Source organism: Helianthus annuus, chromosome 1, assembly GCF_002127325.2.
Source record: "Helianthus annuus cultivar XRQ/B chromosome 1, HanXRQr2.0-SUNRISE, whole genome shotgun sequence".
Classification (NCBI taxonomy): Eukaryota; Viridiplantae; Streptophyta; class Magnoliopsida; order Asterales; family Asteraceae; genus Helianthus; species Helianthus annuus.
In genome coordinates this window covers 128,425,577-128,438,166 of record NC_035433.2, presented here as the reverse complement: position 1 = coordinate 128,438,166, position 12,590 = coordinate 128,425,577, and the positions used below count along the sequence as shown (strand labels likewise).

The 12,590-nt window shown below is 35.3% G+C and overlaps 1 protein-coding gene and 1 long non-coding RNA gene across 2 annotated transcripts; both read left to right on the top strand.

The window, feature by feature from the left end:
• Positions 1 to 3,033: 3,033 nt before the first annotated feature.
• Positions 3,034 to 9,376, top strand: LOC110939672 (serine carboxypeptidase-like 2). The gene is made up of 13 exons (XM_035989166.1): positions 3,034 to 3,158; positions 3,311 to 3,456; positions 4,358 to 4,419; positions 4,522 to 4,644; positions 5,131 to 5,233; positions 5,318 to 5,355; positions 7,058 to 7,159; positions 7,243 to 7,329; positions 7,994 to 8,065; positions 8,157 to 8,305; positions 8,398 to 8,511; positions 8,873 to 8,927; positions 9,120 to 9,376. The coding sequence occupies exons 1-13, from the start codon at positions 3,034 to 3,036 to the stop codon at positions 9,213 to 9,215; spliced, it is 1,272 nt and encodes a 423-aa protein (XP_035845059.1). The 3' UTR covers positions 9,216 to 9,376.
• On the top strand, positions 7,249 to 8,045 carry LOC118479867. The gene is made up of 3 exons (XR_004861114.1): positions 7,249 to 7,329; positions 7,407 to 7,481; positions 7,994 to 8,045. It is a non-coding gene; the product is annotated as an uncharacterized LOC118479867 (long non-coding RNA).
• Positions 9,377 to 12,590: the final 3,214 nt, after the last annotated feature.

Below are 12,590 nucleotides of genomic sequence, written 5' to 3'. Positions count from 1 at the left end.
CCTTCAAAACTTGTTGCGTGCCCCATGTCATGAATCAGATCCAAATCAAAGAGGCAAAGGATGGGCGTTTCGTGCTAAGCTCGAAAGAGAAGTTAAGAACCACTTCCCGAACATGAAGGTAGCTGAATTTTTCTTGTGGAAGAATCCTGGCGTTCGTGATCCCATACTAAACGAACGATCAAGTCTATCATATGCCACCAACTGATAAAGAGAAGATCATTCCTATTGCTCGCAAGTTCGCAAAAGGAATTATCAAGAACTTCAAGTTCTAGGCATATGACCCAAAAATGGCCAAAGCTGTGATCGTGACTGAAAAGCAATCCATTCAATTAGCAGACATGTTGGATCTTATGAGCTTCCACGAAGAGGATATCATGGTTTTGAGTCAAATCCAAATTCGCACGAATGATCAGTACGAAGAATGCGCTAAGTCATGGATAAGTGCAGTTGGCAATATAATCAGGAAGCGTCTGTTTGCTGATCCTGCTCCGTTGCAATGTGGTCCACCAAACTGATTCAGCAACTAATCCAATAAACCTAGGGGGAGATTGTTAGGCCCTAAAAGGTTTATGGATTAGTAGGATTATTGCTAATGGACCAAGCTTCTAGAATGTGGAGTATTTGAGTGGGCTTTGGGGATTATGGGCCTAGGGTTTATGGGGAATGCTCCCTAAACCTTTGCTATAAATAGTAAATGACAACTAGGAGCATGTTGTTGGCTTTACTTGTTTTAGAAACTTGCATTAAATAATTTTGTATGCAAATTTAAGCATTGAAATCAACAAATCTTTCTTCTTCATCTCTTTTCTTGAATCATAGCTTGTTTGTGTGATTCCGCCACCAAATAAGCTTGTTTTATATAGTTGTTTGATGCGGTTTTCAGGACTTATAAAAAGAATTAAATTTACTCAAAATATTTTTCAATATGTGAATTAAATCGACTATAAAATCTTTGAACTAAATATCTAAAAGTAAGAATATTAAATTATAAAATCGAATATGGATAATTAACTTATCGATGTAATTTAGATTTTGGTCTAAAACTAGAAGCTTTTTTTCTTTTTTGCGTGTATGTATGTATGTATAAAGAATAAAAATATGTATAATTTGAATTCAAATTTTGAGTTGCATTGAAAATCATATATTCGCATTAGATTCGAATTTGATTACTCAACTTGAATCGAATTGAATTCGAATATTTAAAAATCAGATTCAAACTTTTATAATCAAATTCAAATCGAGTCGAATTTTGAATTCTTCTAATCCGTTTCAAATAGTGAACACTCCTACATTTAGCTCACCATGCATGTTAAAATCTTCATCATAAACTTGAACCCTAGCTCTAGACATTGTTAATCCCATGAAACCGTTAGACCACTTCTCCTCTATGTTAGTGCATGCATCTGTCGACTTCATCTTGTATCGAGTCTTAGACTAGATAGATTAGATCAGGGCACATTTTACGAGAAAATAGGAGAATTCTGTGTTTTAGAGGGTGATTCCGCTTGAAAGTGGAATGTGCACTTTCAAGCGAAATCAGATAGTTGAGATTTCGCTTGAGTTCTAAAATGATGATTTCGTTTGAATGGTTGTTGCTGATCTCGTTTGAACTGATCATTCACATATTCAAGCGGAATCAAGCTGCCTATAAATAGTGCTCAAGCGAAATCAAATGTAATCGATTGTGAATTTCCATACCGAGGTGCTGCCGGTGTGAGATTTGGATGTAATCAGTGTAAAATCAATACAACAAGTGTTTAAAGTGTATTGCAAGCTGTTTCGAACTCAGTTTCTTGTTTTCCACACCTGAAACTGTTTCAAACTCCTCTGAACGACTCGTTCGGGTCGATACACGATCCTACACTCTATCATCAACATATCTCAAAGAAAACTGTGATTTCTTCTTGGCCTATTTTTTATAATTACTTTCATTGACATTTATCGGATAATAAAGTTTCAATACTTGGTTTTGGTTTTTTACTAGATTTCTTTTGTGAAAATTATATAAACGTTATGACACACTTGCAGAATTCTAACTTAAATATCCTGAGAAATAAAATAAATAATATACAGTAAGTTAATTAAATAATCTAATGGTATATAATAAATTAAAAACAAATTTATAAATTTAAATACAATAAATAAAATAACAAAAAGCAAGTGAGTTACTTCAATTAAACTCTTCAGACTTCAGAGGATGGAGCCAATATTTTGCCAGAGTACGTGGTGCAAGCAATATTATTATGTTAATGTGTTGGCTTTATAACTTTGTTGCACATGTGCAAAACGTGTACACAACAACAGGGTCACAGTGTTTTATCATGATGAAAAAAAGAAATTAAAATATAAATCAATGATTCATGGACCTAATTACTAAAGTGGGTTTCATTAAACCTAATTAAACCTATATTGATGAGGATATGTCCTTAGCCGCACCGAATGCCTAGACAATGTATAACCGGACCGAATAACCAAAAGAATACTCGCACCTAAGCACCAAGGACGGAACGGACCAACCCTTTGTTCCGCCCTAACTAACCTGGGACCCACAACATTAACTACCATGATAGTGACTGGTCCGGCTCTAACTAACTCGCCACGTCAGCATACCCAAAAACTATAAAAACCCCCGCCAAGACTCCAAGCCAGGGGTAATCACTTTTTTCTCTCCTCTCTCTCTTCCTGACCTATTCTCTCCTCACAGATACTTATTCTCACGCTCGAACTTGGTCACAGAGAGGCCCCCATCCCTGTGACGAGGCTAATGATGTGCTTGTTTACTTATGATCTTGCAGGTACTTGCTAGGTCATCTAAAACTCTACTTAGACCAGGCCAGACTAACTGGTTTTTGAGTCTTCACAAAACTAAACAAACACTTATTCATATCCTATTAAAAAAATTGTAATATTATTTTACTTATATTTTGTTTTGTTTATAAACATAAAATTTCCTTTATAAGTATCAACCATCACTAGGCTCTCCAAAAGTTACCAAGGGATACACATACACCAAAGGAGCCTATACTGAAAACCATGATAAGATATTTTGTTTTCCTTCTCTTCATTCAATCCTGCCTGATAACTAAATCGCATTCCAAATCAATAATTAGAAGACTTCCTGGATATGATGGTTATCTTCCTTTCAAACTAGAAACCGGGTAAAAATCATCTTTGTATTTTGACCAACTGACGGATTTCTATCTGTTGGTGAAAGTCGTCTGCTTTGTAGTGGTTTAACTAATAAATACGAACGTTCACGTATTCTTTTAATTAAATTATTAAACTTTGAACTATATATTTTGCATGGAAGTTATGTGGGAATAGGGGAGAAAGAAGATCTAAAGTTGTTTTACTGTTTTGTTGAATCAACGAGAAATCCAAAAGAAGACCCTCTTATATTTCATATTCCTGGAGGTCCTGGGGCTTCTGCCTTATTTGCCATGTTGGAGGAAGCAGGTATATCATACACATAAATAATTGCATTTCAGGTATTCCTAAATATGTCATATTTTTTTTATAAAGTGAGTATTAGAAACCATCCAAGTATTTATTTTTCTCTTATGTAATTTTTGACCAAATTTATGCCGTAAAGTTGTAAAATAACAAAAGCTTTCCTAGACGTGACAGATAAAGATAATACATATAATAATTAAAATATGAAATGCCAATCGTACTTTGTAATTGCTACCTAGAACATAATTGATAATTAATCAATATTTAAATACGTATTTCTTTTATCTTTGTGTGTTAAAGTTACATGCATTTTTGTCAACTTTTTGGCACAAATTTGGCCAAAATTAGTATAAACCAAACAAGTATATACATAAGAATTCTTAATAATAAGTTCATCAAAGTTCATATTGCCACTTAAAAAATATCATCAAAGTTCAAACATTATATGACAATATATGCTATTATAATAGTTAAAAGTCCCAAAACTTCATGTTCCATATATTATAGACTCAAAACCAAAACATTTCTATAAGAAAAAAGCAATAAATGTTCGGGTTTTATTTCGGGTTTTTCTGGTCGGGTTGTTCGGGTTTTTGGCCAGGAAAAAGTGATCCAATAATCGAACAATTTAAAGTTCGGGTTGGTTGGGTTCGGGTTTCTCGGGTATTCACTAATTCGGGTCTGGTGGCTTTGAATTCGGACCGGCTTTCGGGTTTTGGATAAAAATGAACACACTCATTTTCAAAGTACGTTGATTCTGATTTGAGTTTGATCTTTGAACGTATCATTGAATATGAAATGTATTCTTGTTTCCACAAACTAAACAAATATAAATTTTCGTAAAATTATTAATAATAATGCAACTAATTTTTTATAGGCTAATACATACATTGTTTTTATGTAGGTCCACTTACGTTAATTAGCGACAACCTCACATTAACATTGAATCCGTACGCATGGACAAAGGTTCAACTAATTTTATCATGAATTAAGTTCATTTTTCAAGCTGATGTATAATTAATTAATTATATATTTCAAGGAATGATATGTTGTAGTTTTACATTGCAGATGGCTAATATCATATTCGTGGATATACCTGCCGGTACCGGCTATTCTTACGCAGAAACCAAACAAGGGTGGACTAGTAGTGATACTATTCTTGCTGCCCATTCTAATGAGTTTATTAAAAAGGTTTAACTAAATTTGTATATAGTGATCTTAAATTTGTCAAAAATAGGTTTCAGAAGAACTAAATATTCGTACAATTCACTGCTAAACAAGTATCCGACGGTAATTAAATTGCATGACTGTGTTTCTAATGGATTCTCACCGGTAACTCACTTCACCAACGTAATTGTCTGTCGGTGATGCTCATTTGTTTGGTAAATGGTACTTTAAAGTAATCAATATGATTAATATAATCATTCTTACATTAAACCATACAAACACATAGTTGGGTTAGACTACGGATGAGCATTTGATACTGAGTACCGAAAAATAGCGGTATTACTGAACCCATTAATTAGTTTTTGGGTGTTTTTAGGAAAACTAACACCAAAAACAAGTCGGACAATAAGAAAAACACGGTGATTTGGCAAAAATAACCAAAAATTGTCTATTGTAGATTGCTTTAAGTGTACGTTTTTAGTGAAGTTTGCGTTTTTATGTAATGAATAGTTTCTGATTGACCACCCCAAGTTTTTGCGGAATCCATTATACATATCGGGATACTCTTACACCGGCATTGTCGTTCCAAAAGTCACTCTAGACCTATATGAAGGTAATTATGGCAATTGATTGATATTTTTCTTTTCATTTGATGAAGGATGAAGTTGTAATCCTTGAAAAATGGTCACATTTATAGGTATTGAGCGTGGGGAGCAACCACCAGTGAACATTCAAGTAAATCCCTTTCAAACATTATTTCCTAAAGTTTACTTTTGGGTCTTTAAATGGAGGGATTCTCTCAGTAAACGAACAGAAGTTACAAACATAAAGTTGCGAGGGGTAGCATTTCGGTTCGGTAAAGCCAAAAAAAAAATTATTTACAATGGTTTAATAAAAAAATTGTCTCATGTAACCCAAAAAAACAAACCCTTGTATGCGCAAAAGAATAGCAACACGTGTTTTACATCGATTGAAAACAAAAAAACAAATATCGATATCGGTTTTGATAATACTGATACCAATGTTGATGTTGTTTGGTCAGTATCAATGCGGTTCGTTACGGTACCGACATCAGGTATAGTTTAAGATACAGAAAAAAGGTTTATTAATGATTTTGTTACATAAAAGTTGTCTGATGTAACCCACCTTTATAAAGTTGTGTTTTACATCGATCGAAAAAATATATAACAATGAATACTGATACCGCTTCTGATAAGTTTGATATCGGTCTCGGTGTTATTTGATTAGTATCTTGGGCCGTCACGGTACTAGTACTGTAAACATACTCGATATAACTTATGTTACCAAAAAGATACTCTATTTTGAATACAACTATATTTTCAACTATATGGTGGAATTTTGAGAAGAAAAAAAATTAAACACAACTATGTATTCTGTTTTTTTTTTCAAAGTTAATGAAAAATAGTTTTCAAAAAAAATTGAAACACTAAAAATATAAAGGGTTAAATGTGTATATTATATATAGTATAAAAAGATGACACCGAAATGAAAAAGAAACTAACTTTTAGTCATGCATAAAGTGGCTAACAAACAATATTTTTTGTTCATATAAACTCTTAAGTGACCATGTGTATTAGCTTTAAGCTACATCATTAAATAAAACTATTGTCATTGTCAATCAAATTTGGCCACACTTTTCTAGTGTAACTACCAAATGTCATAATTTTTCTTAAAATATGGCTAAAGGTTTTAAAAATATGTGATTTTGCTCACATAAATAAAAAATAAAACAAATATTATGGTCGTAGATCATATTTGGCAACACTTTTCTAGTGTGCCTACAAAATATTATGGTTTTTTTTTTTTCTGAAAGTGTGACTAAACATTTTGAACTGTTATACAATAGTTACATAAATAAATACAATGTCGGCTAAAAGCATGTTAGATGATTTTAAAATGTGATTAATGATCTTTAGTCACACATCTAATCGAAACTGTAACGGAGGAGTTTTAAAAAACATAAGACTAAAAGTCTGTTTTGACATAGTCTTAATGTATAGGTTGATCGTTATAACACTATTCATAGTTTCATAAGGCCTAAAGTCTGTTTTAGCATAGTCTTAATGTACAGTTTGATCACTATAACACTATTCTTAGTCTGTTCTAATGAAAGTTGAGTTATTTTACAGAAAAAAGAAAACTCTAACTGTAGAAACCAGTGGCTAAACTTGAGATTTCCAACCGGGTGGGGGGGGGGGGGGTGGGGGCGGCGAAAACGTATATACCCAAAAGTTTTCATAAAACCGGGGAGTCGAAAACCTATATACCCAAAAGTTTATATACGATAAATATTTTAATATATTGAACAATCTAAAATGATTTACAATATATATGATAGCATTTGATTAAACTTTATTTTAGAATATGGGAAAGTATATTATTGTCAATCAATGTTCGCAAACCTATATGCATGTAGGGCTACATTCTTGGCAGTCCTCTCACCGATAAGTTCATGGATATTAATTCAAGATTTGAATATGCTCATCGTATGGCATTGATATCGGATGATATTTACAAGGTGATCTTCCTACTTTAGTAATATAAAAAAAGGTGAATTTGGATTAGTATAGTGAGTTCTATGTATGACACTTTGATTTGTAGGAAGCCATAGACAATTGTGATGGTAATTATGTGGACATTAATTTGGCCAACTTAGTATGCACAAATAGTCTCCGAAGTTATGAAGAGGTGAGAATTATGAACATAAGTATCAAAGCATATGAACCTTGTGAATATGATACAATGCAAGAAATTTCGACTTGCAGTGCACTAGTCATATTAATGTGGACCACATTTTGCTACCATTTTGCAACAAAAGTGATCCGACACTAGATTGTGAAGTACGATCTCTCTCTCTCTCTCTCTCTATATATATATATATATATAATATATATATATATTCATTTCCATTTCATCTCTCTTGGTGACACATACCTTGACAATGCCTTTATCAACTACACCTTGATGAATGTAATACATACAAAGGGCTATCGAATTCATTAGTAACCATAGGGCTTGTAGCCTAGCAAAATTAAGAAAGTGTGAATGAAATATGTCCCTCTCCCTATTAGGTTGAGAATTGAAGTCTCTTTGTAGACAAAGGTGTATGTTTAGGAGTTAGATTACAGGATGTGTGATTCAGCCGATAAAAAAATACAATTCATTTGTATACTAAGAGTTACCCAATTATGGTTTAAAATGATAAAATCTAGTTGGCCTAGTTGGTTTAGTGTTCGTCCGTATTGTAAATTACTAAATCATGTTCACCTAGTTCATAAGGTCTTTTTTTGGATTTAGGTAGATGACTTCCAATTAGCACATATATCTCACATTGCTTATTATGCCCTTTTAGTTTCGTATGTCGAAAGCATTAAGTAAATGGGCCAACACTGATCTTGTACGACAAGCTCTCAACATTCATCAAGTAAGTATCAACTTTTTCTTGCGGATATATAAATATATATATATAAATGAAATTGAACTACTTTTATTTCATTTAACAAATATTTTTTTAGGGAAAGGTTGGAAAATGGGTGGTTATCAACCAGACCTTGCATTACAAGTATGGAAAGAGTGACACAATTTGTTACTCTTATGACATCTTTAGTAGTTTCTCCTATCATAAACAACTTACTAGTAAAAATTGTCGAGCTTTGATCTTGAGGTAACATATAACGATATGGTTCTCCCTCCCAAACTATTAACATAATTATCATTTGTGTACATTCACCAAGTAAATGTGTTTATCATTGATAGTGGGGATCATGATTTCACATTTCCACATGTTGGCACTGAGCAATGGATAACTTTACTAAATCTTGAAGTCCAAACGCCATGGAAACCATTTTACGTTGATGATCAAGTCGGAGGGTGAGATAAGGCGTCGTTCAATGTTTTCTTTTTTGTATATTAAGGTGGTTTACCAATAGCGACAACATTTATAGACAGTTTTCTTAGACGCATGCAAAACTAGGTAAGCCTAAAGGGGAGCAACTTTGGACTAGATTTATGAAGGGTGGGGAGGGGTGACTTTGCTCCACATTTGACACTTTGGAAACAAACCCCCTCCCCCCCCCCCCCCCCCCCACACACACACACAACCCTAGAAATGCAAGAGGTATTGGTAAACCACCTAAGCATAATAAGAACTTGTTTTGTGTTAACATTCTTTGAGCAATTGTTCTTGTAAAGTTCAATAATTGACTTTTTTTTTTTCATTTCCCTTATGCAGATATGTAACAGAATATGCACAAAACAATTATTCGTTGACATATGCTTCGGTTAGGGTGAGAAACAACTATAACTGTTTTTCTTTATTGAACTCAATGTATTATATATATATTTTTAAACTCATACGATAATTGGTCCTAAAAAAAGTATTGTGTGTGAGTGAAATCACGCTCATGAATATCTTGCAAAACTTCAAAAGTTGTATGTATATAATATTGTTATGTTAAAGCAAGTTTTAATGTGTACAGGGCGCAGGGCATACGGTTGTATTTTTCAAGCCTAAGGAATCTATGGTATTGGCACAAAGGTGGTTTTCTTCACAAACTTATTCAAGCGATTCGTAGATGAGATGAAAAAGACGCTAATAAAGAGTTGTTTTAGTCATGTGATTCACCAAGAAACCACTGGTACTTTTAGTATGCATGCCCATCTTGTTCTGTAGATTGGTTCATGTGTTTTGGCTTGAATAAGTTAAGTGTTGGAAAAACTGAATGCAATAAACACAATGGAAGTAAATAATGGTGAAATGTTTATTAGATTTATTCAAAGCTATTGGAGTTAAGGTATTGCTACCCTTGAGGTCAAGGGTTCGAGCCACACTGAAGAAGGATTGGTGTAAAAAATTTGTTGTTAAAAAAATATACATTCCTTTTTAAGTAGGCATGAGAACATACACAATCGAAATGCTTTCTACCCTTGTGAGAACTTGTGTAGTCGATGTCACTATACCATGTTTCTTTTTGGACTACAAGAAGCTGCTCCCATCCATTCTAAAACACACTTTGCCAAAATGCTCCCTCTATCCTTGTGAAGACTTGCCCAATGATGCCATTGTGCCCTATGAGCTTGATATCATTGATTTCTCATACCACATACCAAGTTCATAAGTTTGAGCAATTTACCAAGTTAGTTTACCATTGTATGTGCAAGCAATGTACCATTTAACCGTGTTGGTTTACCATTAGGTAGTATTTGGTATACAGGAATGAGAGACGGAATGAAATGGATCATTATTGTCACACCCCAACCGATGGCTGAATCATCGGGGCGTGGCACTGAGCGAAACAGATTGTTCAAGAGAATCCATAACAACTATTAATGACAATATTTATAAGGTTTAATATCCCATACTATTAAAAAAATAATTCAAAATAGTCATTACAGATATTCAGTCTCAAAAACAAATTCCATTCCGACAACTCAGATTTTTATTTGGTGAGTTTCTAGACTTCCTAACTTGTTTTCAGCATAACGTCCAATCAACCTATCACATACGTTAAAATAAAAGTCAATACATAAAGTAAAGGTGAGTACACAAGTTTGCATAGATATAGTATGAAAAGCGTTTACGCGTAACCAGCATGTAACACGTAACGGGCGAAGCATGTAACTATCAACAATGATACAACCTAACCACGAGACTGCGTTGTAGAGTATGCGCGACACATGTTCACCGAAGCGAACACGTGAAGTAAAGTAATGTGATCCCTAGCAACCCCTGTCACACAAGTGCTGAGTCCAAACTATAGTACTATCGTTGCTAGAGGCGGTCTAGTGTAACACTGTATAAGTATAGTAACAAGCATTAAACAAATCACGTATAGCATGCGGGAACGGTTAGCGTTTATAAAGTGTTGGCGTTGTGTGTTGTGTTTCGATATATAACATATCTAACACCCAAAAGTGCGTTAAACGAAAACGGGTTCGAGTATACTCACAGTACGTGCTTAGCAAGTAAACACAATCTAGATTGGATTGAAGGGAGCGCCGGATCAGCCTGCGTACGAGCACAGAAGCATAAGTCTTCCAAGTGCTGACACGGTCGAAATCAGAGTATCGAGTGGGGTAAAAAGTGGGTTAAGTGTTCAACAGGCTATCCGAACGGATGGGTCTAATTCATTAGGACGGATGGGCTCCATCCGGGCGGATGGGCTCCATCTGGGCGGATGGGCTCCATCCGGACGGATGGCCATTCGGATAGTCCGTGGTCGTTTGTGAACCGTTACAATTTGAAGTTTAGTCGTGGTAAGAAGAATTAAACAACGGAAATTGTCAGGGTCAGGTCATCCGAACGAATAGGTTCCATCCGGACGAATGGCAATTCGGGCGGATGGTCTGTGGTTGAAGTTTTTGTAAAACTTTTCTCAAACAATGGTTTTGGTTAAGGGAGACGGGCGCATTGACGGATCCAAACAACGGAAAACACCAAGCCTAGTCCATTCGGACGGATGGGTTTTGCCCATTCGATCAGATGTTTTGTTCTTGATGGAAATTTCATGTTTGACCCGTTAATCGGTCCATCTCCTTGGTGGAAATCAGTTTTTGAGCCGGCTTTCGACTTTGGAAGGAGTCGAGAGTGTGATCGGGTCCTGATTCCTCCAAGATTATGTAAAAACTGAAAAGGAGTTTAGAAATAAGCTAAGAGACGTTGAAATCTTTCATAACTTGATCCCATCTCGAGGGAATGATGCTCCACAACAGTTTACCTAAGCAAAATGAGTGGAAACCATCTTCGAGATGGCTGGAATCAAGGGTTTTTGAGAAAAAGTTAAAGTGCGCGTGTGTGTGAGTGTGATTTTGAAGAAGAAGATGGAGTAGAAGTGAATTGAAGATTGAAGAAGATTTGGGAGAAAAAGCTTACAAATAGGCCTTGAATTGTGTCTAAGACTTAGGAGCGGATGGGAGTGTCAAAGTGTTGAAATGAGGGTGTACGACGGGTATTTATAAAGGGGGCGAGGGGTTAAGTCGGTGTGCGAGTGACGATGTCCGAATGGCTCCATCCGGGCGAATGGGCCCCATCTGGGCGGATGGCCATTTGGACGGCCGGGTTTGCGTTTGTTAGTTTTCCAACTTGGTTCATTTGTTAAGCGTTGCGTTGCATTTTATCGAGTTGCAAGTGAGCGTATAACCGTTGCATTGATAACCACATAACACTCTAAACAAGTAATCACACAAATAAGACACATAATATAAATAATCCGTGTTTCGAGTTTGCATTGTGTTTGCGTTACGATAAGTGTTTAAGTAACAAGCGTTATAACTAGCGTTTAAATGTGACAATCGTGATTAAACAAGCATTTGTAATATGCGTTGAAAATATAGTTTAACCCATGGCGTTAATCAATTCTCGAGAGTACAAGCGTTTACGACGAAATACGATAAAAGTGGGAACAACCGAAGTACGGGTTGTTACAATTATGAAGGAATGAAGAAAAGGATGTTTGGTTGGTCAATGGAATAAAATCACTCATTCCATAAAGCATTTCATTCCCTCAAAATCATTCCATCCACCCCTCATGTTTTTTTTAATTACATCCCCTCTTGCACCATCCATCAACAACACCAAAACCCACCACATTTGCCACCACCCACTACCACCACCGACGCCATCGTCGCCTCCACCCGCAACCCGTCACCACCTCCGCCGCCACCCCAACAGTCACCACCGCCGCCGCCACCACCACCCGCCACCGTTGCCACACACCACCGCCACCAACTTCCAACCACCACCGCTTACGTTTGTTCATTAATAAATGAACGAACATGAACAACAAATTTTGTTCTATCTGTTAAATGAAGGAATACGAACAAAGGTCACATTTGTTCAATTGTGTTCGTGAACGTTCGTTCATTTTTGTTTATCCATGTTTGTTTCTTTATGTTCATACAATTTTTGTACGTTTATTTATTTTATCTAACTTTGTACATATTTTTTAATT